This window comes from Corvus hawaiiensis, chromosome Z, assembly GCF_020740725.1.
Source record: "Corvus hawaiiensis isolate bCorHaw1 chromosome Z, bCorHaw1.pri.cur, whole genome shotgun sequence".
Classification (NCBI taxonomy): Eukaryota; Metazoa; Chordata; class Aves; order Passeriformes; family Corvidae; genus Corvus; species Corvus hawaiiensis.
The window spans coordinates 10,382,796-10,410,523 of record NC_063255.1 but is presented as its reverse complement, the minus strand read 5'-3'; the positions used below and the strand labels follow the sequence as shown (position 1 = coordinate 10,410,523).

The window sequence follows — 27,728 nt, the reverse complement described above, 5'->3', positions numbered from 1 at the left end:
GAAGACAAGGTAGTGATATTATACCAAAGGAAATAAAGCTAGTTAAATTTTATTTTCCAAAACTCCAACCTAAATAAGTGTGTTAAATAAACATCCAGAAAACAGTCACTGCTCACTCTATTAGCAGATGCACAACTTATTTAACCAAAAAAAGAACAGTGAAATATTATCAGAATTATTTACATGCATATTTACAATGCGTGTACTTTAGAGTAGCTAACTGTTGGGAAATACTTGCGTTTGTTTTTGGTAAGGATTTCTACTCAAGTCTAACCAGCAACAGGTAACAGGAAACAATTCAACTGCGTTTGGCAACAACAACAATGGAGTACCCTAGGAAAACTAACATGATTATATGGAGTCAAAAAAAGAGCAGTTTGCTCCAGAATGTTAACATTAATGAAATTTATGAGTTTACTCCAACTACAAAACTAAATCGAACTACATAAAATTAGAAGAATAAAAGAAAGTTACAAGGGTTGCGAAAGGTAAGACATATTAGATACATTATTAGAAAAAAAAGCAAAATAAAAAAAAGCACTGCACATACTCTTGAGAAGCATGGTTTAGAACATAACTATATTACTATTGCCTTAAAGAACACAACAAATTACAGAATAACTTTTTCTTGTAGATTTGAAAATAAGCTTATCTGAACCAAAGATCTTGTAAGCACCTCACTTCCAAAATACTGCTTGCTTTTTCACATATCAACATGTGACATATTTATTCCAAGAAAAAAGAAAAGCCCAGACCTCACCAATGTGTATTTTGAAAGAAGAAGAAAAAGGGAATGAACAAAACAAAAACTCATACACAGAACTTCCACAAGCCACTTTTCATGATTGTGATGTACAGACAAAAAGAAAATTTCTTTCTTATTTGGATCATACTCTTCTTGGGGGGGAAGTGGAGAAAGTAAATGCAAGATATATTGTATATGGTAAATAGGATGAGTAAATCCCAATATATACTAAAGCAAACAAGCAAGCAAATTCAGATGATTATTCTTTCCCTTTCTTCCTCAAGGGAAGTTTTATGGGACAGTTCCCCATTAAATTTTAATTTCAATTATAATTTTTAAATAATTTTTATTGCAGCCAAAACAGTGTTCAAAAAACATTTTTCATAAAATAAACTATGATATATACACAACATTTTAAGTTACAGGGCGTAAGTTTACAATTTTTGGCAGATTCTGTTAAACAAAATGGAAATTGTGTAACTTTAGTACTTGGAGAAACTGAAGTTCCTCATTTTGGTACAAATGTTTTGTGTCCCCCTGCACTCTAACCATATCTAAAGTGGTTAAATAAACTAACATTAATATGTAACATCTCACTGTTTTCTCTTATGTTCTGATTCTAGACAGAATTTTTCATATGCTTCTTCAATTTCTGGATCCATCTCATCATCAATCTCATCAAAATACCTGAGAAAAAAAAAATCACCAAATGTGTTAGGTTTACATGCAGATTTTCAGAACCAACAGATCTGTGTAGATGTCAAACAAAAAAACAAAGCTTTATAAATGACAGTTATTTATGATATTTTCTTAAAGGGAATTAAAAGGAAAAAAATAATGGATACTAGGAAAACAAATAAACAGAAACCTCAAAGCAGCACAGACGTACAAATACCTACAGTGTTTGCCACCTTTTTTAGATCATCTTATGCTGCCCAGTTTAAAACATAGAAATAGTTTCCAAGATGACAGAAAATGCAATCATGCAATCCAAGCTTCCCAAAATTTAATAATGCATCTGTACTGATCCATTTACCAGAAAAAAAAATTACCAACATATTAGTGTAATTTTGATGGGTTAGCATCCTAGTTCAAAGACAGAATACATTAATATAGAAACCCTGCATTCCTGTTTGCTGGTATGTAAAAGAAGGCCATAGAAAATGTGTAAGAAAAGTTTTTTTGTTTAAAAGTGTTGTGCATTGAGCAATCAGTCTACGTATTTATCTCCTTTGTTCCTTGTAGAAGTGTAGCCTTCAGAAGAAAGAGCCCTCACACAGAACCCTCCTCCCTGGTGTCTGTCAGTCATGAGAAATAGCTGACAGCAAATCAGCAGACATTTGTCTAAGCTTTTCTTAAGCCTTCAACAAAGAAGGTTATAGTCACCTTGCTTGAAGGTTGACTTAGTGTTTTACATGTAGTTTTCAGATTTGCTGTGTTTTTTAACTGCTGTCTGTCTTCAGTTTGCATTTTTCCTACTAAGCAGAGGTTCACATGGGTCTTTTTTTCCCCTTCAGTATGAGCTTGTTGATTTCTGATGGCATCTCTAATATATCTTCCAAAGCTCTTGACATTCCCCTCAGCTAGGTACAACCTGAAAGTTTTCTAATTTACTAACAAAAATACTGATACAGGCCTGCTGTGTTACCACACATAAAAACAACACTGCAAATGTTCTTGTGTGTCAAATCATGATCTGAAAGTCCTCCTTTATGAGTGTAAAGCTCAGAGCAATTTACTTTAGACCATGTTTCTTCTTATTTTACATATTTCTTTCTTATAAACCAGTGCCAAAAAGTCAGATTATAGTCTCATCTACTGCTTCCACCTTTACCATTAGCTTGCTTTTCTTGCTCAACAGGAATACTGAACGGCCCTCTAATTGAAGGGAATGCTACTTAGGCTGAGGAGAGAGAGTTAACACTTCCTCCCTTTGAAAGACACTGGAAATTCAGTAATCATATCTCGCTGGGATGTTCATGCACATCAGTCAAATGAATTTAGATTGCCTCACTACAAACACTTGAAGGCCTGGCACTTCACTTTGCTTGCAAATTTTTTTTTTTTAAATGCAGAAGTATGTTTGTACATGTGCATAAACATCTGAAATGTAATTATCATACTCAATAGAACAAATATGAAATAGGTTTCAAACTTGTGTGATTAAAATCCATTTTATACCCAGACAAATACATCCACTGTAGAACTAAATAACAATTACATTATTTAGTTTCATTTTTGTCAAGATTGGAATCCTAAGCCTGTACTATCACAGCATCACAGTAAAAATAACTATTATTAAAAAAAAAATCACTAAAAAAGAAAACATACAGCTCTCCATGTCCTGACAGATCTGCTCCATTTTCTTCATAATATGGAAACAAATCCTCTCTTTCAAGCAGCTCTTGGTATTTTTCTTGATAATCTGGCAAAGTAAAAATGAGACTGAGTAGATACATGACTAGTCTTCTAAATTAACAGAAAACTATAAAGTTTGAAAATTAGCCAGTTAACAAAACCATAAACTGCAGGAAACATATTAACAGGAAAAGCTCCTCCTACAACATTTTCTCAGGACATGAATGGATCTCTAGGAATGATGCTTAACTTCCCACAGAACTGTAAAGGTAGTGACAGATGTCTTTACTTCAAATGATGCTATGCCATGTTGTGCTCAGACTACAGATAAAGAAACGAAGGATTTTGATTTGATTTTGTTGCTAACAGTGGACAAACAACAGACTTGAGTATTTCTGGCTTTTTGGAAAGATGAAATGCTGTGGACTACTGAATAAATTCTTCTGACATTTATGAACTCAAACGCACATTCTCCATTTCAAACATCTACCTTCTTTTAACACAGAATAAATCATGTGCTCCACCAAACCAGGAATTCAGGCAGAATTTTGTCTTTTAAGTTGCATAGGTTTTAGATTCTTAAAGAATAACATTTTATGTTCTTCAACAGACTGTAAACTTGATTACAACTTTTTAAAGAACATTGAGAAGACAGGTAAGCTAAACTTGTGCCATACCTGGGTCTGCTGCAGTGAAAGGAACACCATCAGAAGTGTAAAATGTTGGTTCATTCTAAAAATAAAGTCATACAGAAAGTTATATGTGTTCAGAGAGACAGATGTTTGTAGTTTTGAGTAATGCGATTGTCTATGAATCAAACTAAATTCACATGAAAGTAAGGAACTGAAATGTCCATATATTCTTACCATAAAATAGTTTGGGTCATTTTCAGGGGTAGCTTCTGTGTGTGGAGTTGTTCCATGAACTCTACCCCAGTTACTAGATCGCAGTTCTACTAGTTTCAGAAGCATGTGTTTCACATCTCTGAAATAGAGAAGTACTACAAAAGTTAGAGTGTTTTGTGCCAAGCAAGAAATTGGACTTCTCTTATTGCACAAATACAAGGCAGTTAAATCTGTCCAAAAAAATAAGTTCAAGGACAAAATTTGTGTCCAGTGTGTCCTATCTGTCCAGTGCACAGATAGTTTTCAATTCAATTCTACAACTGCAAGTCTAGATGCTTTAAGTGTCCATTATGAGATATTCACCCTTTTTCCTTTCTCTGCTGTTAAGTAAGAAGCTCATATGAAAAAGGAAATTGCTATAGCTTTTATTGAGATACCAAACCTTGCAGTACAAGTTAAAGAACAAATCCGTTTTTGATAAAAGGATAATACTGGGGGAAAAAAGGAAGATGATCTTCAAATTTTAATTTAATTTCCTATTCTATGCTCCTGACTTCAGTCTTCTTCATCCTGCTGAAATGCGGTAGTCAAAAGTAAGAAGTAATGTCTCCAGTACATTAGATACCAACACCCATTTTGTCCCTAAAATAAGAGAAAATCCCTTCTTCTTTTAAGCTAGTCTATGGAGAAGAGTATAATTAAAGAATAATTAAAAAATAAAATTTTAATTTCATTTTTTTTATTTTTTCATAAAATTTTCCCAGCTGAAAATGATGCTGAATTTATTTTTGCCTTTTTTTTCTTTTATATATTCTCTGTATTCTTTACACATGTATTTGTAGCTCTGTAGCCTATTCTAGTATTCATAGCTAGCATTTTACCTACTCTGTTAGACAGAAAGACAAAAAAAATTCCTCAGTGGCTCCAGGCTGGGGGTCCAAGGTTAGGTTCTCTGGGAAGCCAAGGCTGAAACCAGCTCTCCCACACACATTTTCATAAGCAAAGTTTAGTTCCTATCTAAGGGAGGGGGGGAGGAAAGGGGAATTCAGAAAGGGTTGCACCTCAGCACTTATGTCTCTAATTGGGGATGCTTGTCAGTTATGCTAATTTGCTAAACATATAAAAATTGTATACGTGTTATGCTGGGTTTGCATCGTTGGTGCTTTTCCACCTGGTGAGTTGTGCACATAAGGATCCTTATAAAAGTAACCCCTTTTAAGTGTGTCTGGTTCATGATTTTAGGATCAGTGAAAAGGCAACAAAATTAGTTTGTTGTTCTGTATCTTTGAAGCCTCAGCTTATGCCATCAATTTTGGTTCCTGAAGCAAAAATGTCCTCATCCTCCTTGGGGGCAGCTCAATCACAACCCACAGATGTTATGAGCTACTCTTGGCCTCCCTCCATATGGCAAGAGATCAGGGTCTGAACCCTCTACAGGTTTTTAGTAAGTTTGCAAGAAGCTGAGGATAAAGCACAGCAGAATCAGATAACCTCATGCACACAGGTTATTAGTCAACCACTAATACATTACTAATACATTAGTCAACCACTCGTTCTTTTCCAGATTGAAGCTAAGACCTTGCCAAAAAGGTGTGCTCTCCAGAAAAAAAAAACCAAACAAAAACCAAACCACATAGTATATTTCATTTTGCCTTTACATTTGTAGTAATTTGTATGTATTTAATACTGCTACTTATTTAGTACTGTTTGTATGTATTTAATCCTGTTCAATTCAAAATAAAAAGTATAAACTATGAGATATTGCCCCACTGTCTCTTTGTACATACTTGCTTTAAGAGCCTAAAGCACTTACAGAGGATTTCAAGACCTAATAGGAAAAGAAAAAAAAAGTGGAACTTGAAACTCTATTAAAAACTAAAATACAATAAACCCACCCCAAAACAAAACCAACTCAACTACCAAAATATCCACATTACTCTTCAACTGAAAACCATTTTTTTTAATGTAGAAAATGACCCACACATCACAATACTTTTCATAAATATAAATTTTTAAGATAATTTTTTGGACCTGTTCATTACTGTTGAAGATTTTTCAAGGTGTTCTTTTTCATATAAACGAAATACTGCACATTAATTTATCTTCTTACCTGCTACAGTTTGCATCCAACACAACATTTTCAATTCTCTGAATAATTTCCTCCATATCATTCTTCCCTTTTTCTTTCCAGGCATCTTCTAAAACTGAGCCTGTCAACTAAAGACAAAGGATTAGTTTGGTTTTTTTTTAAAGAAAATTAGAAATTCTTAATAAACAGTCAGCTGAAGAGATTCTGTAACAATTCATGACACTTGGACTACCTGATGGCTGAAGCTCCCGGCTGCCTGTATCTCGTTGCTAAACATATTAATAGACCTCATAAATAGTTTATTTTAAACTACAGACAGCATAGGAGCTCTGTGTCCAATGTTTATGCTACCTAGAAGTTCACAGCCACTTGGTTTCAGTCTTGAAATATGATTTTGAAACCATTCTTCAGTGACATTGGTCAGATCTTACTTGATTTTAGTACGTACTATCCTCCTTTATTTCCTTTAAGTCTTATTTTTGCAGCTGATTCCACCAGTTTACATGACAACAGCAAATACTTTATTAAACTTTAGAAACACTTCAGTCAACTTGGCTAGCACCACACACGCCAGAGAATCCCATCTCGGTATACATAAAGGAGACTAGAATTATCTGACCAAGCCAACCTGAACTTTATTACATAAAAGTCTTCCAGGCTAAAGCTGCTGCCCAGAAAGCTTTAGCAGCAGTCAGTCTAGAACGGCTATGGATGAAAGCCTCTGACTACAAGAACAGGTACTTCAGTGCCCAATAATTGCACAGGAGGAGTTAAATCAGAAAAAAAAAATTAGTTTGCCACTAACAGCAATCTCCTCAGCATAAATATTACATGATCAAAAATACTTGGAATGGCACCTGATGATACAAAGAGATAAAATCCCAAGATAAAAGCAAGTAACCCTAGATAATTAGGTAGTAGCATCAAGATTAATTAAAAATAAACATATTGCACAGCAAACAGGTGAAAAAACTGTATCTATCACTGTATTAAAGATAAATTGAGACATTTATTGCTTTGGTGGTGAAACCAAGGTTTCATGAGGTAGCCCAGTCTAGCTACATATATACTCAACACTTGTAGTTACTGTAAGACATCAGAAAACACTTGCATGAACAAAACTAAAAGTCTCTTTGTTCTGAAACACCTTTTAGATGGGTGTGTTATAAAACAATTTAGATTACTGGTTTTCTTCAGCATGCTGCACTGTAAAGCTTCCTGATTTGTGTATTGCAGCTTAAAAAGGTTCGTCAGTGGGCCTTACCTCAGGGAAGCACTCCCAACATAAGGACTGACTGCACACTCGTATTGAGCACAACTGCACACTTGCTGTGAAGCAATCTCTTTAAACATCCAAACTTCAAATGAAGGTTTTAAATTACAAAAATCTCTCTTCCCTACTCTCTGTTTATCATATCAAAAGCAGCTGTGAGAAATTACATTCAAGATAGAAGAGTCTGAGAAGTAGTGGAGTATGAGGAAGGGTAAAGAATGAGGAAAAACAAACAATCCAACCAAAAATCTTCAGAAAAATACTGTTTAGCACTTAACCTTCATTCCTAATTTAGACTGTTTTCCCAACTATGAGTACAATGATACCTAGTGAAGGTAAGAGTTTCTTCTACATAGAAGCCAACCATTTTACAAGAAAAGGCATGGGTTATGAGCTAAGAGGTTTATTTTTGACACGAAAGAGAAATCTATATATTTCTACAACAGTAATGACACATATAATACAGAATGAAATAACTGATATTAAGGACCTTTTCCACAAAAAATGGTGGACCCTAATGGCCAAGCATCCTTCAGAACACAGAACATACCTAAGATCTCACAATTCGTTCACGCTGGTTAGTTTTCTCCCACACAAGAAGCAGCAAAATAAGATCTAGAGGAAGCATTTACTCCTTTGCACCTGAACTTAAGTTCTATTGCTCATTTCTACATAAATGGCCTTCAATTTATTTTTAGAGCACCTTGTTACTTTTTGTACTGGCTCAATTTCCTAATGGTACTAAGGAAAAAAAAAGTAGTTTGCTCTGCTAATGCTGTAATGCATAAACCCCTATAAATACTTCCTCATTTGCAGTTTACCCTGCTATTCCCAAAGCTAGAAAGTTTTAAAAACTTGATTATTTTTTTGTTTTAAAACTACTATCTCACCTTCAGCAGTTTCACTGCACATATCAAATTACTGTCCACAGGATTAGAGAAGAGTGAATTCAGTAATTCCCGAAGACCTTCTTGAAGAATTTCTGCCCGTGTAACCTGTCCCTTTGTTCCTTTGATCTGAAAAAACATATATAAAACCCCCCAACATTTAAATTACTTGAGTTTTAGAAATTAATTTAGGCACATGCTCTCTCTTGAATGCTGTATGATTTGGTTTGTGATCAACATAGGTGATCTCTGTGGTGGGAAGAACATGCCAAATACTGTAACCATTTTAGAACACAGACTTTTATAGAATGGTTTGGGTTGGAAGAGACCTTAACCATCATCTAGATCATCACCTACCTCAATCTGCTGGCCATACCTCTTCTGATGCAGGTCATGTTGAAGTCCTCATCCACCAACACCTAAAGTCCTTCTCAGCAGAGCTGCTCCTGATTAATTCTCCACCCAGCCTGTACTTGTGCCTGGCCCAATGAAGTATCTTGCACTTGGCCTTGTTTACATGGTCCCATCTCCCAAGCCTCTCTTGGTCCCTCTGGGTGGCATCCCTTCCCTCCAGCACATTGACTGCACCACACAGCTCAGTATCATCGGAAAACTTACTCTGAGTAATGTCCTTTCAATTCTGACATAACAATGCAATGTCTAGCATTTTGTTTCTCCGCTAAAAAATTGCTAAGAAAAGCAACCAAATGCCAGCCTAATGGTCCAAAAAATACCAAATTACCAGAACCCCATGCTCTTTTCCATACTGCATTACATATTCTCTACAGCAGCAGTAGCTTGCTTCCAGAAGGCAGTGTTTATATATTTAAAAAGTTATAGGAAATAGTTTCAAAACAAATGGAATACTCCAAAGAATATGGTATACTCCACAAACAGACAACTCCCCCTGCTCCAAAGTCTTTGAAAATCTTCCCTTTTTCTTCTAGCAAGTGAAAAGTAGATTTCAAGGACCACTTATGGTCCAGAAATGGAAGAGTCAGAGAAGGATTTTACTCATACCAGCAGAACATTTTTAGAGCATTTGCTTAAATCATTGAAATAATCAAGTTTAATGTATATTTTTAACTACACTGCAGCAGGAAGTGAACTTGGTGAAAGCACAGGCAAAATAATCAAAGAAATTTTTTACACATTTTTGTACATATCACAGACATAGAAAACAAATTTAAATACAAGATTGCATACTTCATGCATAAGCCAATGACTCAACCATCAGAAGAAATATCTTTAAAGGTCTGCACTTTTAATTCCTCATTTTGAGTGTTTTCACATCTGCCTCAAGGGTTTGTTAACACCTCTTATTAGTGCCTGAATACTGAAATACATGGGTTATTGATCCTGGTCTGCTTCTGCTAGGCATTTAATAACATTTAATATATTGGTTAAGTATATCCATCTGGGGTTTTTGCCAGTAAAAAGAAAATACCAAAAGCTTAATTTCGAAGATGTTTATGGTTGGTTCTTCCCAAAAATTCTTACACTTTAATTTTTATACACTTCTAATGATCTTCTCCTTCCTTGTTTACATGTTTCTTGGATATACACATTGTAATGAAACTGTTCTAAAGTTCTTTTATTTACTGCCTTCTGCCTTTAGAAGAACACCTCAAATTATAGTCCATTTCAGTGTTTACCTACACACAACAAAAAATTAATGAAGATCCCTCTGACATGCAGCTTTCTTCTTACCTCTAGGTTAAGATAAAGTTCAGCTAAGAACAGCACAAAGGCATGAAATTGTTTTCTAGTAGTCTCATCCCCTTTGGTAGCTTCATCTCTGTTTTCATACTCCGTCCGACACCTGTAAAAATTAAAACAAAATTATATAATCTGTAGCCATTCCAACATACGTAACATGCTACTCATTTAAAGGAATGCTGAGAACTTATGAACTGCATGAAAGCTGTTACATGCTGAATGCTGGGATGTATGATCTGTGAAGGAAATGAGAGGCCTTCACAAAGAAACAGTGGATTTGCATCCTTTTAGATGAATACATATGATTACATTGTTACATCTCTAAGCACTGAGATACCTGATGCAGCAAAATTAAATAGAACAACTTAGAACATGTAGAAATTAATACAGTTACACAATTTATACAATAGAATACAGGTTCAGGATGTGCAATAGTAACACGGGCACCCAATGCCCACAGAAATGAAGCAGACATGTTCCCCTCTTCAGAGTGCTTACCACATTGTCTTAGATGCCTTTACACCTATTTGATAAATTCTTTATCTTGCCATGTTAAATGATAAGTGATACATAATTCATGACATCCAGCTGAGTGGTGTTAAGTGACACTCTAGAGGGAAGGGATGGTACACAAGAGGGACCCTGACAGGCTTGAGAGGTGGCCCTGTGCAATTCATGAACTTCAGCGAGGCCAAGAGTAAGGTTCTGCACATGGGTCAGGGCAATCCCAAGCATTAAGAACAGCTTGGGCAGGGAAGTGATTGAGAACAGTCCTGGCAAGAAGGACTTGGGGTGCTGAGTGATGAGAAGGCCAATGTGATAGTGCATGCTTGAATCCCAGAAAGCCAGTTGCATCCTGCATCCGGAGCAGTGTAGGCAGCAGGTGAGGGAGGGAATTCTGCCCCTCTGCTCCGCTCTGGTGACACCCCACCTGGAGCATTGCATCCAGCTCTGGGGTCCTCTGAACAGGGAGGACACAGACATATTGAGTGGGACCAGAGGAGGCTGCTAAGTTGACCACAGGGCCTGAGCATCTCTCTTATGGGCACAGGCTGAGAGAGCTGGGATTGCTTAGCTGGGAGAAGAGAAGGCATTGCTGACACCTTATAGCATTTTCCAGTACCTAAAAGGGGCCCACAAGAGAGCTGGAGAGGGACTTTTCACACGGGCATGTAATGATGGGACAAGAGGAAATGACATCAAGCTAACAGAGGACAGGTTTAGACTAGATATTAGGAAGAAATTCTTTACTGTGAGGGTGGTGAGGCACCAAGACAGATTGCCCAGAGAAACCGCGGATGCCCCATCCCTGTAAGTGTTTAAGGCCAGGCTGGAAGGGACTTTGAGCAGCCTGGTCTAGCAGAAGGTGTCACTGCCCATGGCAGAGGGGTTTGGAACAAGATGATCCTTAAGGTCCCTTCCAACCCAAATAATTCTATGATTCTGTAATTTATATATAAATACAAATAGATAGGATTAACATACCATGGCAGTGAAGTAATCTTTCTAGTATTTAGCAACTGTGCCAAAAATACATAAGTTTACATAACAGTACAAAAACAAAATTAAAAAAATATTTGAGATAAAATGAAACCCAGACAAATTCTAATGTATTCTCAATTCTTCAAGATTGAGAAATAGTGGAGAACCTGAAAAATCTAAAGAGCTGAAATACAACATTTCAGGTAGAAACTTTGTTGATAAACAGAAGATGATCTCTCTGTAGTCACCTTGTTAGGTTGTTTATCTGCCTATACCCTAACCACTCACAATTTCACTCGTATTAGCAAATAAAATTTAAGCAACTTTAAATTCATGGCTTCAGGGTGCTAACATTATTGTTACCGATTGGGTTTGCTTCAAACCCAAGAACCAGAAAATCCAGCATTAACAGAGATTTATTAACGCCGTAAAATATTACCATGTCCCGCAGCCATAGGGAGGAGAAGGAGAGAAGATCCAGCAGGCAGGAATCGTGCAGCAAGATTGATTTATTTAATTATTTTACGAACTCTTTTATAGACTTTTTTCTTCATAGTCTAATTGGACAAAGGATCAGCCACCCGTTGGGGGTGACTAGCTAAAATCCTAAAACATCCATTGTCAAAATATTTTTCTACTCTACTATAAACAAGGCTTCTCAAGGTTGCAGGTGTTTGGTTGTTTACATAACTCTGCTACCTCTTCTGTGAGAGAGAAAAGTCTCTCACGGACCTAGAAAATAGCAAGAAAATCCTTGCTAGCAGCATTTTTGTATCCACAGGGATTTCCTTACATGTTCAAGTAACAGATAGTTAAAAATATCAAAAGCAGTAACTTTGAAAGGAAAAAAACCAAAACCAAAAAAAGAAAAACAAACCCAAGAGAAAAATGAGCATTTTCAGCTTCTGCATGCCCTGGTTTTAGCTGTTGCTTCGCAGTGTTTGCACTACATCAAGGACTCTTCTGCTTCTCACCCCACCCCACCATCAAGGAGGCTGGGGTGGCACAAGAAGATGAGGGGAGACAGAGTCAGGACAGGTGACCCCAACTGACCAGATGGCTATTCCTCCCATGCGGCCTCATGCTCAGCATATAAACCAGGGAGAAAGCTGGCTGGGGGCCGCTGCTCCGGAACTGTCTGGGCATTGTGGGTGGTGAGCAATTGCACGGTGTGTCACTTGTTTTGTATACGCTAATTCTTTTACCATTGTTATATTCCCATCCTTTTCTATCCTAATAAAATACCTCAACCCATGAATTCTACTTTTTCTGCCCCCAATTCTCTTGCCTATCTCATTGAGAGGGTGGGGGAAGTGAGTGAGGGGCTGCAAGCTGTTTAGCTACCAGCCAGGTTAAACCATAACATTCCACTCATGATAAAAGACCACTGGAATGCATTACCATAGAAGTTTATCATGCTTTTGCTCCCAAACATTGCCAGACTAAGTAAAAACTTTTAAAACAAGAGACAAACCTGAAGGTTAGAAAGCCAGATGTCTTTAAAGAAAAAACAAAAGCACAATTTCTAAAGAATTCTGAAGTGTCCAACTACAATAGTCCTTCAAATGTCATGGAGTAATATTTGAAAGGAAATATAACAATTTAAAAAATGTTGCATTTTTGTCAACTACAAAGTGTAATCATTATCAAACTAAGGTCCCCAGAAATCTGCAGTAACCAGAAACTGAAGAAATTTATACTTCTGGATTTTATACGGCTATTTCATAGACACAAAGTCAGTTAGCCAATCAGTGAATAAACCTTGCACAGCAACTCCAGGCAAAAAAAAAGTGTTAAAGAAAAAACCACAATGAAGTTAAGTACTGGCAAGAGTCAAAGGACAAGGACAGTACATATATGTGCATTTAGTATACTTTTAAAGTAGACTAGCTTTCCAATTTGCACTATTTTTTGGGATCAGTCTAATGTACTCAGTTCAAAAGAGCCTGCAGAACTTTGAATGGAGTCCTATTTTCATATTTAAAAATACTAAAATATTTTAAAATGTTTGTGTTCAATACTCAGCATGTACCTGTGCTTCGATACTCCTCAACCTATACTACTATTTTAAATAAGTATTTCTTTGTATGCAACAGGAAGAGTTAACAAACGAACCAGAAAGATGTAACTGAGGAGAGTAACAGGCTTAAAGTGACTGATACTGACCTTTGAAGTAGCAACTGTCGGAAGTTCCCACTTTGTGGACTAATGGTTAGATGGTGAGACAGATAGTTACACAATCGTGCTCCCATGTACGAAAAGTTTGGGACAGATGTGGCCTTTCAAAATAAAAATGGAAAAATGAATTATTTATAGCCTATTAGTTTTATCAGGAAACATTTTTAAAAGCTTTTTTGAAATCTGTATGTTGATCAGACAACTTGAGCAGAAAATTAATGACTAATAATCACTATTAGCCATGTTCACTTTTATATTGCATCAACATTTTGCTATATGCATTTCAGCACTTAAAAGCTCATTATACTGTGATTTTGTGGCTCTAAGAAAACAATCACCATTATGCCATGTATCTTCATGTAACTCTACTTCTGCGCTATGACCTACAACCAAAGAGTGTCCCAATGTCAGTTACAAACTGCTTTACAAAAAAATCAGCAGTGGACATTAAGACACTTTTTCAAGAATAATTACTCTCTCAAGAAGCAATGAGTACATTCAAACAACACCATAAAAAGTTGTCTTGTTTCAGTCTATGAGCTATTTATTCCAGAATCTCTTTTGGGCCATGGTTAATATCCAAGGAAAGAGTGTAAGAACATGGCAAGTAAAGAGAAATTCTTTCCCCCATACATGCTCCAGCAATCCGCAGAAGAGCAAACTTCTGAATCAGAGAGTAAGACTATACAATTACAGTTAATGGCTCTTGATGGATCCTTTTTATCCCAAAACAAGTCCTGTTATTGCTGAAAAACTACACCTTTCTCATCTAAAAAAAGGTGGTAAGAACACTATTGTGTAAAAAATATTGTTTTAATCTGATAATTCAAAATTTAAATTTATTATTGTTCACCCATTTTCAAGTCTCTTCTAACAATGCCTGAATTTCAGATTATTTCTCAGATGCAGTTGCAGCGAAAAGTTTCTGCTGCAAATAACTTCACCAGCTCTGCCCAAAAGAAAATGAGGATACTAAGAACTCAGTAAACTTCTCCTTTGGCTTTATCATCTTTGAATATTTCTTTTACATCTTGGTCATCTATCAGAGCTATATATATGTTTGCATGTTTGAACTGTTCCAACATGTTTGAAAAAACGTCTTGCTTTTCTCTACCTCTTACAGGTAGAGAAAAATATACGCTTAGTGTAATTCTACTATGTGCATAAAGTTACTGGAAAAAAAATGAAGTGTCTTTGGAAGATGAAACAAGTTTAAGTAATTAAGATAGACAAATGGAATTCACTTTCCAGTAAGAGGCATGTGAAATACCTAACAAGACTTTGGTGCTTTGGTTCAATCAGTTGCTCTGACCAGAAAAGGTACCCCATTTTTATAAGGTGCCCCTTTTTAATACTCTTTCCTAACAAAAAAAACCCCAACCCAACAAACCTCCAGCAAACCAAAACCTTAGCACTCAAACATCTACACAAATTATTCAAACCTCATCTGTATTTTTAAAATATTATCATCCTTATTAGTTGATCTGTACTTGTGGTTGCATCAATCATTGAAATAATTAAATTTTAGGTGTTATAAACTGGCATAGCACACACAGACAAAAAGAATTCTACCCTGTGTCTTCCTAGTAACCAATCACATTGCAAAATCATATTCTTGGAACTATTATTGCTGGTAATGCCACTTTATCTCCAATTCAAAAAAGTCACAATCTAAGCATGAAGGATAATCTACCAAGACATAGCTTGAGAAACTGCAGTTGCTCTGACAAGAACAATCCACTGCATTAAGTAGGTAACAGTCAGGGTTCTTAAACTATCAAGTCAGTGTCCAACTTTTGGAAGACAAAAGAACTCGCACTTCTCTCTGTTCAGACAGAAATAAGAATAGGAGGAAGTATGTAATTAATATTTAGAGACAGGCTAAGATACCTGACATGAGGTGAAGGGAAGACCCCGCAGGACGTGGGCTTACCTCATTTTAGTATTTTTCCTTCACAAACCTAGCATCTGTAAATCTGCTTAGTTGGGTCAAATTTACATCGCTGAAGCAGATGCTTATAAATTTCAGCAATTTTAATTGTTTTGTGAAAAGCCAGGAGACAAATACTTGAGTCTCTGCTCAAGACAGAAGGATAATAAGCGTAGTTGGCTTTGCTTAAACACTATGCCAGCTTGATATACAACAGATCTAAAATGAGGTGCTTTTGGATACTAGCATAGCTTTTTGGCATTAGGTTTTATTTTTTATGTAATTTCAGACTAACACTGAGCTTCTCAGTTGAGGAAGGCACAGTAAACCCTAATGCTGAACTTGTTTTTAAAAGGGAGGCAGAACGGAAGAAGCAATATTAAAGACTTCTATTAAATGAGACTCAATGATTTTAAAATACAGGAAGTTACAAATAGCATAAAGTCCTCTTTTTTTCTTCCAGTAAAGCTATATGGAATATTTTAATCTTTTCTAAACTATCTTCCATGGGTTCAAATAAAGGATGGGAAAACGATGCTGCCAAATGCAGCACAGGTGATTATCAGTCTCACTAACTGGTCTCAATTAAATTTGCATTAATTCTGTATCATAATGAGAAACCTGAGACTCTACAGTTCTGTACAATGCCCAACCAGCCATTCCACTTCTACATATACCAGATTAAAATAATCTGCAGGTATCTGCACTTGAATAAAAGTCTGCATTCAAGGTAAAACCTGAAAGCAACAAATCCATGTAAGGGTGAGACACCCAACATAATAAAGAACAAGCCAGAAGTATGGCTTCATTCTCTGCAGCGAGCCCAAAAGACAGTAACAACAGCTCATTTGCTAAGCAACACATATTAAGCTGTTCTTTCCAATGGCTCCCCCAATTAGTACAGAGTTCAGCTCAAGGTCTCTGTCCTCATTTCCATGGCCATCAATGGGACTGGACCAAGTTACCCTTAGAGGAACTTTCCTTTTCTCCAATTATGCTGTTCTGAAATAAGTATATTTCAAATAAAGAACAAAGCGTGTCAATAAATAAGCATTTCCCAAAGCGTAGTGTGTACAGCAGGTATGGATTTAATTTTTTTAAATACCAAGGAATTAAGAGTATCTTAGGACTAAGAAGAATTTTCTTTTTGCACAAGAGAATAAAAATGTACAACATTGCTTAAGTTTCTTCAATCTTTACTATATAAATACAGAAATTAAAATACAACTTCTTTTAATTAAGTGCCGTAATTTCAGCCGTAGTATGTTTCCCAGGAGATACAAACACACAACAAAGGAAACAGAGCAAACTGGGAAAATGTATACAGTTCAGGTATCCTAAATCTGAGCTACCATTTCAATTTCTTGAGCAAAATCCTTCCCTGTATATTTCAGTCCAAAAGGAAAAAAAATTCAAATCATTACAATACTACATTGATACAATTATGTAACAAATACTGGAATGCCTGTCTTGGACACTGGGTAACAGAGGCATAATGTACATCTTATAAGACAGAATACACTACCTGCTGGTAGATGAGTTCAACAAGTTCTTGTAAAGCTTCATCTGCAATGACCCAGCCATTCAGTGTTTCAGCAAACTGCTCTATTTCAGTGTCAAAACAACCTGGTTGCTCAGTGAGGTGATTTAGGAAGTCTTGTACATATTCTGCCAGAGTCAGATAGCCATCACATCTGTTTTCAAAGGAAGAATCCTACAGAAGTGAAAGAAAATACCAAATACTTAATACAACCTTGAATAATTGTTACACTTACCGTCTCCAGAAATAACCATACAGCCCTTGGTTTTGAGTCTCTGCATACTTGATAGTGATCTTTATCACACGGTTCATTCAACATTTTTACAGAGCATAGACCTCGACACCTCCTGGAGTGCAGACCTCAGAAACCTGTAGTCCAATCACCTTAAGAACCAGGTAATGTATTTTTATAGACAGTAGGGTCTCCCAGGAAAATACATAAAAAGATGGATTAAAAAGAAATCAGCTTCCCAAGTTGGGTGCAAGATTAACTAACAAACAAAGTAAGTTTATCTGTTAGGAGTAGAACTACCAATCTGAGGCTCAACACTCATTCCTGGTGTGGACATTAACTGTACTTGTAGCTTCATGAACCATAGAAGAAAAAGCATGGAAAATTTGAAACAAAGTATTTTGCACTTAGATAGTGCGTATAGTGCTTCCAAAACATGCAGAAGGGGGAGTAATTAAAGAAATACAATAAATACATAGTATTGTTCCCATGTAAAAAGTATAATCAGAAAAAATGGTATTTTAAAGTCAGTGTATTTGCATCTCTTGGCAAAAGATGAAAGATTACAAGGCATAAAATGAAACCATTCAAATGGAATTAATTTGCAGCTACTGAGGTTTAAAACCAGATAAGATAACACACTTGCTCTCTAAAGAGAGGAGGGGCTACCCAATATCATTTTATCAATATTTATGCTCCCACCAATGGAACAGAAGAACACTGATTTTGTCCATTCAGAAATGAATGTATGTAAGAGTATTTAAAGTCAATACTCTTCCAGATGATTATAATGCTGGTATATGAAGGGAATAGCAAAGAAAGCAGCATACTTTGTGATGCCACCACTAGCAACACAGTACAAATAATTCACTTTGTCACGCTACACAAAAGATTGTGAAAAGCATCTCTCAGATTTCAGAAAAGCAAGAAGGAGCCTGAAGAAGCACTTCTTAAAAAGTTACTTACAATAAGCAATTCAAGACATAAGAGTGATATACAGAAAATCAGCATTCTCCACTGTTCTACCATTTAAAAGTGTTTAAAGGATGTCCATAGTAAAGCTGAGCTAAAATGATAAAGAACTTTTTCTTTACTTAGTGTACATTAATATATCAACAAGGTTTATAAGTATATTCTCCCTCTCCCCCTTCTACTTCCTTAACAGGGATTTTTCATTACTTTGTCTTACATTACTGCCTGTCCCTCCTCTACTGTGAAGCAACATGGATCTGTGAAAATTTTTTAGCTGGGTATGAACTATGAGAAAGACACACATTGTTGAAAATCACATCCTGATATTAATTTCATGACTTGTGAAGAATGTGTGGGTAAAAAAAGCAAACTTTCCAAAAGCATTCAGACATGTCATAAGGTTATATACTTAAGCTAGTGAGGTGGGGCACACATCTAAGAAAGATTTCATATGATATTTAATTAAGTAGAAGATTTGCCAGTTAATAATACTAAAGGCTAAATAACTTAATGTTGCCTACCAGAATAGGAAAAAACATATGGGTTTATTGAAATACAGGCAAATTGTTACTACCTAAAGCCTTTGACAACCTGAGGATTGGAGCACGAGCACTTCAGAGGTTCTTTCTAACCTAAGATTTTCTATGATTGTAATGGCTTGGAGCTTGCAAACCCAAAAAGTAAAGGCCTATGTATGACTTGCTAAATACTCTGCTTCACTAAAGGAAACCAACATTTATGAAGCAATTTCAAATAGCCCCATAAGAGTTCTGTACAATGAACTTAAAACTAGTTTGTTTCATAGAACTATTACACTACTGTGCAGCTACTGCAGCTTAATCAAATAGAGCTGAACTAGCATCTCTCCAAACAACCTGTCTCAAAACTCTCCAGCCAGGCTGCAGAGCATGCAATTGCTGTAGCTAGTAAAAGAAGCTGCTCTTTCTGACAGCCATGAGATCGTTACAAGATCCTCCTTCAGCAGAGAGGAAGGTATCTTCCTCTCATAGTCCCTTGGCAAGAATCCAATCTTGGAGAACATTCTTGTTTTGTAAGGGATTCCAATACCATTTGGTACACTGGTGTCCCTATTGTATACTCTTACTTCCAATTTGTAATTACGATGCTAAACACAGAGAACTAAACTGTACCATATTCATCTGCCTGTACTAAATATGCAACTTCAAAAGAAGTATAGGTTTCAGTGACTGTGATAGGCATCTGAACAAATGGGAGAGAAAAATGAGTACTTTAGGAATTCAGAAATATACAACTTTTAAAAAATTATTTATACCTGATACTTTAAAAACTAACTAAATTTAGCCCAACAGCCTCTAGACATAACGTACTTGCATTGCTCATTGTCAGATTTTAGGATTTAACATAAAGGTAGAACCATGTAGTGTATCAACTCAAGGAAAACAAAGCAAATGGCTGTTATTTTTCAAGAGGAGCTGGCTAACAGAAGCCTGTAAGATTACACATCACTACAAAGTTATAATTTACAGCCACAAAAGTCAACTAGAAATTTTCTGCTAATTTCAATAATTTGTCCATCAAGCCACCACTCCAATCCTTCTCTCTAATCTTTGATAGCTATAGGATGGGATCCTGGATTGTTCACAACAAAAGAGTAACTGATGAAAAGTTTATAGATTTGCCTCTCTTTTATTATGTGTCAGTTCATGAGCTTACAGACATGAGTAGAAGGCTAAATAGGTACTAACTCCTCTGATTTACATAAAGATAAAACAGAAAGTCTATAGAAAAGATTCTTGAGCCAAATCTACTCTTAAGACTCAGCTTCTGTATGTGTACTGATTACCATTTTCCTACATCTAGCAAATACACAATTCCACTTATGAACTTAGTCACTAATATTATATCATTTATTTGATTTTTCTTCAGACTTCTTAGGAACAAGCTTTTTTTCCTTTCAGTTATACGAACTCAACAAGTTTCCAATAAAGTTATTGCAAACTCAAGTACAAAAAGACTGTTGAATATACAAAACCACTCATGCATGCTGAATGAAGTTAAGTGGCACTCTCATGCTTGGCTTCTGATGGAAATTACTGAAGTTAAAAAAGAAAAAAGCAGGAGGGAAAGATTGTGGAATCCTAAAGCAACAAAAATCTCACCCCTAAAACTATGAAGTAAGAACGTCATTATGCCCATCGGATGGAATGACAGCCATGTTATACACAGAGCCATGCCAAGGAACAAGTCTGATGTCAAATCCAAACCCACATCTAGTCACTAGTTCTGCTGCAGACATCTACAAGTTCCCATGCATTGGACTCTGTATGCAAACAGAGAATCCCACTGTTGCCTTTCTTCAAAGTCCTGGTAAAGTTTTTCTGAAAATTCTAGTAAATCGTGTATTCTGTACCCCTTAAACCATCTTCATGAGTAATTGATAGTTTTGAGTATCAAAAACTGGAAAGACTGGAAAGTAACTGACCCAATATCAAATGTTATATGGACAGACACAGTAATTATAATAGTGCACAATCAAACAAGAAATCAACACTATTTCTAAAAAAATAAATGTTTTTTTCTATTGCAAAACAACCATGTACTAGAAATACAAGATTTCAGATCTAAAAATGCAGGGGCCTTCATAAATGAAAGCTAAAAAGTACTAATTTTAAGTAAAAAAGAAGTTTCTCTCGCTTTGTTTTGATTCAAATTTTAAAACTCATGGTCAAAATCAGTGTAACTGTAAAGTGTGCTAAATTTCTTATTTTTATTACAAGTGAGCCCAGTTTATAAAATTTCTTCAGTTACTGAAGTAAAAAACCCAACAGATTTTGTAATAGTGAAGGATGAAAGAAAAAATACAGCTGTTTTATGCCTATCATATTCTGATTAGATTAAAGTCCCTGCAACATGTTTTGCTAACAGTTTCAGAGGTATTTTTATTAATAGATGAGTCACATTCATAGCATATTCCAACAACATAGCAACCAGGAACTCCCACATGCTCCCGAGTTTTTACAAAATAGATGAAAAGCAACATTGTTGGCATTGAAACTTTGCAGTTTCAAGAGTGCACTGTGTATGCTATTTGAAAGGTTGTTTGGGTTTTTTTTTTTTTTTTTTTTTTTTTTTTTTTGTTTGTTTGTTTGTTTGTTTTTTTTTGTTTTTGGTCTTGAAACTGAAACACTTTATTTATAGAAAACATGTAACCAGTACTGGGGCAAAGTAGTTATTTTTCCTCTAGATTATCCATTCACCAAAAAAAGCACGTTCACACTGGCATTATAACAGTTGGATATTGGCAGTGGGCTTGTATTATCAGGAGAGTAATTATATTCAGTAAACAGGCAAAGCTGGTAACAATCAGGTAACATGAATTTTACTGGTGAGGAAAAGATTTCAAAACACCAAACCACCATATTTAGCACTCAAATGAAATATGTTTCTACAAGCAATTAAAAATCTATTTGATTCAGCAGCACTGTTTTTTTATCACTTCATTGCACTTGTAAAAGTTCCCACCTGTTTAGATATAGTACCAGAGTTTTACTGCTTACATAACAAAAGGATATTCCAAGAATTCACACAGATCTTCCCTGAAGTAGAATTACTAAAGCAGTAACATGGAATACAATGGAGTAGAAAATAGAAGTACCAACTTTTGTTACATGATGCATCTACAGATTGATCAGAGATGAGTCTGGCTAGAGATACATTTCTTATTAGGTGTGTGGGTGGGTAACTGCTAGGAATGAGTCTAATACTTTTTTTGCCCTTTGGTGATACAAAACCACTGAAGGAATTAGAAGACATGATGGTACACTAGCTCAGGCAGTCATGATGAATGGTACCTTGTGGTGCAGGAAATTCAGGAAAGGCAAAGCCTGTGCTCAGAAAAGCTAAAGTTCAAGCTTTCTCCCACGCTTTCTTCAAAGCCCTGTGACTTTTGCATAAAAGTACAGCTAGGCTTTCACTTAAAATGCAGTGTAGATGTAACTACAACAGAGGTAGTCATCAAAAAGCAGCTTACTCTCATACTGGATGCAACCAATGCCTGGTGCAGTCAACAAGGAATGTGGTTATCCGCAGCAAGCTTTGGCAAAATATCCCATACTAGAGGCTCTCACATACACCATAATATTCATGCATTACCACTTAATATCCTGGCTGCAACTTTGGAGGTTATCATCAGAATTTTTGCAATCTCTTCAGCAAATACAGAATTCAAATTATCTGACATAAAAGATCTAAAGACAACATTATTAATTTAAATACAAGTAAATTGGCACATACTAAGGAAAGACGTTAAAACACTCACTGTGAAATTCTGATTGAAGTTCTGGTTGTATCCTGGTGGATAAAATTCAGGTGCTTTAACAGACAAGTTTGATGTTGCTACAGGATCCACAGCTAACTGAGGTTCAGCCTTTTCTGGTCCAGAATCAGGAACTGGGAGTTTATCTTGTGATCCAGATGGAATTCCCGTCTTTTGCAGGTGTTCTGAAAAATTTTTGTTAACAGCTTGTCTTAGAAATCACTCAATTAGTATGTATTCACACTGAATAAGCACAGAATATGTGGTTTTGTTTATTTTTTTTTTTTACTTCAAGTATGGTTTTACTATAAATATACTTCCTTTAAATACACAGCCTTACTTTAAATACACAGGTTTTATTGTTTATTCTCAGGTTTGGATATTCATTTGACCACAATCTAGATGTCCTTCTATATGATAGACAGTAAACAGTGTTCATGTGCAGGTGACAAAAAAAACAGGAAAAGGGAAAAAAGCCTCTCTTCATTCCCAAGAAAACATGTTTTCTAAGAGTTAACCTAAGAAACTAGTAAATCTGCTTATAGCACATTTGATTATCCTGTGATTTTTCATTGATTTTAGATACAAATACAAGATACAGTTGGAAGGTCAATAAATGACAGACATCACTGATTTTTACCAAGACTTACTTTCAACAAAATGCTCAAGGACACTTGGCTATTGCTGTTTTTATATATCATTTGCCAAACCATCCAATTGAAGTATTTTTAAAACACTATTTTCCAAACCTCTCTTTACAGACTAGCTCATAAGTTTACTGAAAACAGAACCTGATACCTACCTGATGAACAAACAGTGCTTTGTGTTACTGCTGGGTTGGGTTTATATTTTTACAAATAGTCTGGAGTTCTTCAGTAGGGGGAAGGCTGAGACCATCTGCAGTCAGATTAACAGATGGATAAAAAGTACACTCAGATGTGGGGGCACAAAAGGACGGAAAGGACAGAAAGTATTGCAAGCAGCTGCAATACAACATCACACCTTTACCTGGTCCAGGTTCATAACCCAGTATCCTGGTTTCAGCTGGGACAGAGTTAATTTTCTTCTTGCTAGCTGGTACAGCACTATGTTTTGGATTCAGTATGAGACTAGTGTTGATAACAAGCTGCTGTTTTTGCTATTGCTAAGTCGTGTTTACTCTAAAGCAAGAACTTTGCATTTCCCATGCTCTGATGGTGAGCAGATGCACAAGAAGCAGGGAGGCAGCAAAGACTGTTACAGCTGACCCGAATTGGCCAAAGGGATAATCCATACCATAGAAAGTGATGTTCAGTATATAAACTGGGGGGGGAGTTGGCCAGGAGCTGTCAATTGTTGCTGGGCATCGGTCAGCAGGTGGTGAACGACTGCACAGTGCGTCACATGATTCTCTTTGGTTTTCTTCCTCTTACCCTTCCCTAGACACCCAGGTGTCCCCCGGCCCCCCGGGCTCACCACGCTGACCCGGCCTCAGCGCGGTGCCCGCATCGCATCCCCGGGAACAAGTACAGCGCTCCAGAGGGCAGGTGCCGGTGCCCCCGCGGCGCCGCGGGGAGCGGCGCAGGTGCCTCGGGAAAAGAGAGAGCGGGGAGAGCAGCCCGTACCTGCCATCCCGGTGCCCAGCGGCGCCGTCTTCGGAGGCCGCAATGGCTCCTGCTGCGGGAAGAGGCCGCCCGGCTGGTGCTGCTGCTCCGAGCCCGAGCCGCGGGACGCGCTGCCCCCGGGGCGGGTCCCGCCGCCGCTCTCCAGCGCGCCGCACCCGCGGCCCCGGGCGGCACCCGGCGCTCGGTCGAAACTCTCCGACATGCTGAGGCCGGGCGGCTCGGGCGCTCATGGGAGGGAGGAGCGGAGCGGAGCGGGGCGGGCAGCCCGCGGGGGGCGGGCGGAGCGCGGGCCCGCCCCGGCCCCGCACTTTCGGTTTCACCCCCGCGCAGCGCCGCGATAGCCGCGCCCGCCCCGAGCCCGCGGCAGCCTGGAAGCGGCGTTTCCAGAGGCACCGCATTGCCTGCGACTGCATCTCCACGGTAACGAGCGGGGCGAGGTGACCGTGACAGGGCCGAGGCTTCAGCTGCAATGAGAGACCTGCAGCCACAGGTCTCACGCCACGCTGTGCATACACAGCTGTTTCCACCAGAAAGGGATAGAAAAGCAGCAGGCGAAATTCTAAATTTAACCCAATAAAGTTAAGTCTCCAACGTGACCATATTATTGTATGGTTAGGGCTACTTAATATAAATGTGTTTGTTCATAACAATATATTTTCATGTATAATTTACACATGATAACAAATGCTATTCTGATTTAATGTTTGACAACTACCTTCCAGGCCAATAGGAACCACCTGAAGAACATGGTCCATGTAATGCATCTTTCCTAATATTACCACATTAACTGTAAATGACTCAACTCACATGTCCATTTACAATTTAATTGGTCCATTCTTCTTCAATTTCAGTCCTAAGTCTTGCTCTACATGTTTTGCAAACTCTGTATCATAATCAGCTTTCAAGATGAGGAGGACAAGTGTGATCTGGGGTACCCCAAATACACTTCAGCTGATCCTGCTGAGGGAGTTTATATTTTGTCTCCTTGAGCAGTCTGGTTTGTGCTGACCTTGCCACTTGTTCCTGCCACAGACAAAATCAAAAGATTGTGCGGCATTGGGTCAAATTCTGTTCACCGCTCACAAAGGGGTGAAAAAAATAGGCAAGAATGTATAAAATATTATTAAAAAAAAATCAGAATAGTGCTGTCCTGTATTTTAAAAACAATCCAATTGAATTGTAAAATGGTGCCTTTAGAAGTCATGTTCCTATTGGGTTTATTATTACATGTTACCATTTTCAATTATTAACAGGGGAGGAGCAGGGTATAAGATATTTGTTACTTCCCCAAGGCATGAACTGGACTGATTTTTGGTGAGATGAAAAGGTGGCCAGACATTTAAGGTGTCACAAGTTAAAATTAATGAGGCCCATGGGAAACTGTTCCTAGGCAACTCTTTCTGCAAATACAGAATGATAAACTAATAAATCTATGCTCTGCAACTGGAATGAGAGCCAATGCAGGATGTTTTTGAATGAGTCTTAAAAAAAAAAATTGTAATATGTCACTTGTGTAAACCATTGTTGAAACTAATTTAAGCAGTATTGCCAATTCTTTAAAGATCACAAATTAGCTACTAAATTTCTACACTAAAAATATTCAGTGTTCTTGTGTTATTTCAGCTCCAGTTTTAATGCTTATATTGTGACCTCTGTCCACATCTGTAGACTTTGCCTTACCAGGAGGAGAATGAAAAGCTTACATTAATGTGAAGATGAAAGCTGAAATTTTCCATCATTATATACTGGGATCACTTTTGAATATGCCTATCTTTCAAGTTACCAAATCTCATTCTTTAAGGTACACACCTAAGGGGAACTGAATGCCTCAAATTATTGAACAAGTTTTCACCTTTGGACATAAATGTGAATTCTTTTCACTAAGCAAACATTCTATATTATCTTAATTTAACGACTGTTTGGCAACTACTTACCATTCAGAGTGGAATGTGATCCCAAATCCATATTTGTCTTTCAGATGCACTACTTAAGTTTGCATTAACGCAGTTATGTATGGTTGGGAACCGAATTTCTCCTCCCTGGTGTAGACACCTAAAACAAAATTAAGAAAAATAATCAGGTAGTTAATTCCAAAATGACAATCCTTGAATACTACCTACAACAGTACACCCCTTTAGACTATTTAACATTATGCTTAGAATGTTTTGGCCTGAGTAGATGAAGTCCTGTTAATTACTTCAAGCCTCTGAGACCAAACAGCAGAACCCCTGAGATCTCCAAACTAGAAGGACCTATCCTAAGCACCCAATGACTGGATTAAGACTTTCACCAAATACAATTATGAACACTTCTAGGCAGCCACTAGGAGATACCTGCTTTGTCCTAAGTGTCTAAAACTTAGTTCAGAACCAACTACACACACACCTTCAGTGCCTGGTGCCAAGAAATCACACACTGTAGCCTTGTCACTATTCAGAACACAGATACGTTTACATGCCTTATTTTTTTTTTAATGCTGGTAAGATATTTCTAATAAGAAAAAAGGAGAGGGCTGGTTCTAGCTTTTAAAGGGTAATTAATTGTTAATAGCTGCAATTATTCTGATCGCTACCATACTGATGAGGCATGTTGTTAGAAGAGTCAATGGTGATTGAGCCCAAAACATAAAGCACAGGTATAATCTGTAGGTCTAAAGCTCTACAGATTTCACACAGACTTATTTAAAAGCACAGTAATGAACATTTAGTAGTAGAGTATCCTATTAATTACTCCCAGAGTAACTCTCATGTTTTCAGTGCTTAACTTTACTTGCTAAATCATCATTTACAAGTCTGGAGGCTCTGTGACACATCCAGCAACATGTAGTTTGCACGAGCAGCTACAGAGACTTAAGAAAATTTTTTAAAAACCAAACCAAAATATGCCTAACTTGTACATGGAACCCACAGATCGTGTGAAGTAAGACAACATACGCAGGATCATGTGAAGAGAGTATATGGAGGCAATGGGCAACCTGGCTGGTTGTCCTCTGGAACTGCCTCTCCAACCCCATGTGCTCTTCATCCAGCCATATATTATTTTAACAGCCATAGAATTACAGAAGCACAGAATCGATTAAGTTGGAAAAGACCGCTGAGATCATCGAGTCCAGCCTCTGACCGAACATCACCACGACAACCAGACCATGGCACAGAGTGCCACGTCCAGCCTTTTCTTAAACACGTCCAGGGACGGCGACTCCACCACCTCCCCGGACAGCCCCTTCCAACATCTAATCACCCTTTCTGTGAAGAAATTCCTCCTAATGTCCAAAGTTGACACTGCTCCCGATTTTCTGTTCTCGTACTGCATCTACCATTCCGACACCTCGCTGCTTTATCACGCATTTTAAGTAGCAACAATAACGAAGAGGACACCACCTACGTGCTACGGCGTTTGTCCCACGTCCAACACACACGTTTCAGCACGTCTGCTCGCCAGCCCCGACTTTCGCCTCCCGGCAGCAGCCAGCTCCGGGCGGCTCGGCGCGGTTATGCGGCCAGGACCGCGACAGCCCCGCGCCGCCGCCCCTCAGACGCCGCGTGACGCGGCCGCCCGACCCCCGCGTGCCCCTCAG

At 37.5% G+C, this 27,728-nt stretch overlaps 1 protein-coding gene across 3 annotated transcripts; it reads right to left on the bottom strand.

The window, feature by feature from the left end:
* Positions 1-33: 33 nt before the first annotated feature.
* On the bottom strand, positions 34-27,711 carry PAIP1 (poly(A) binding protein interacting protein 1). 3 transcript variants are annotated; one of them, XM_048292971.1, is made up of 12 exons: positions 27,536-27,711; positions 26,086-26,203; positions 22,551-22,732; positions 17,032-17,220; positions 13,565-13,677; positions 9,908-10,019; positions 8,201-8,326; positions 6,059-6,165; positions 3,970-4,087; positions 3,781-3,835; positions 3,077-3,170; positions 34-1,432 (listed from the first exon to the last, which is right to left on the bottom strand). In XM_048292971.1, exons 2-12 carry the CDS (start codon positions 26,114-26,116, stop codon positions 1,339-1,341), a joined length of 1,221 nt encoding a protein of 406 aa, XP_048148928.1. In that variant the 5' UTR covers positions 26,117-26,203; positions 27,536-27,711; the 3' UTR covers positions 34-1,338. The 3 variants fall into 3 exon arrangements, with proteins under 3 accessions (XP_048148928.1, XP_048148929.1, XP_048148927.1); XM_048292972.1 differs by lacking the exon at positions 27,536-27,711 and having other exon boundaries at positions 26,086-26,214; XM_048292970.1 differs by lacking the exons at positions 26,086-26,203; positions 27,536-27,711 and adding an exon at positions 24,152-24,368.
* Positions 27,712-27,728: the final 17 nt, after the last annotated feature.

Bases quoted from the DNA above. Each gene is read 5' to 3' on its own strand.
- PAIP1 (XM_048292970.1), bottom strand. From the start codon at position 24,353: ATGTCGGAGAGTTTCGACCGAGCGCCGGGTGCCGCCCGGGGCCGCGGG. The intron at 13,678-17,031 runs GTAGTGTATTCT...TTATTTTGAAAG, and splicing joins TTGAACTCATCTACCAGCAG to GCCACATCTGTCCCAAACTT. The intron at 4,088-6,058 runs GTAAGAAGATAA...TCTCTATTTCAG, and splicing joins TTGGATGCAAACTGTAGCAG to AGATGTGAAACACATGCTTC.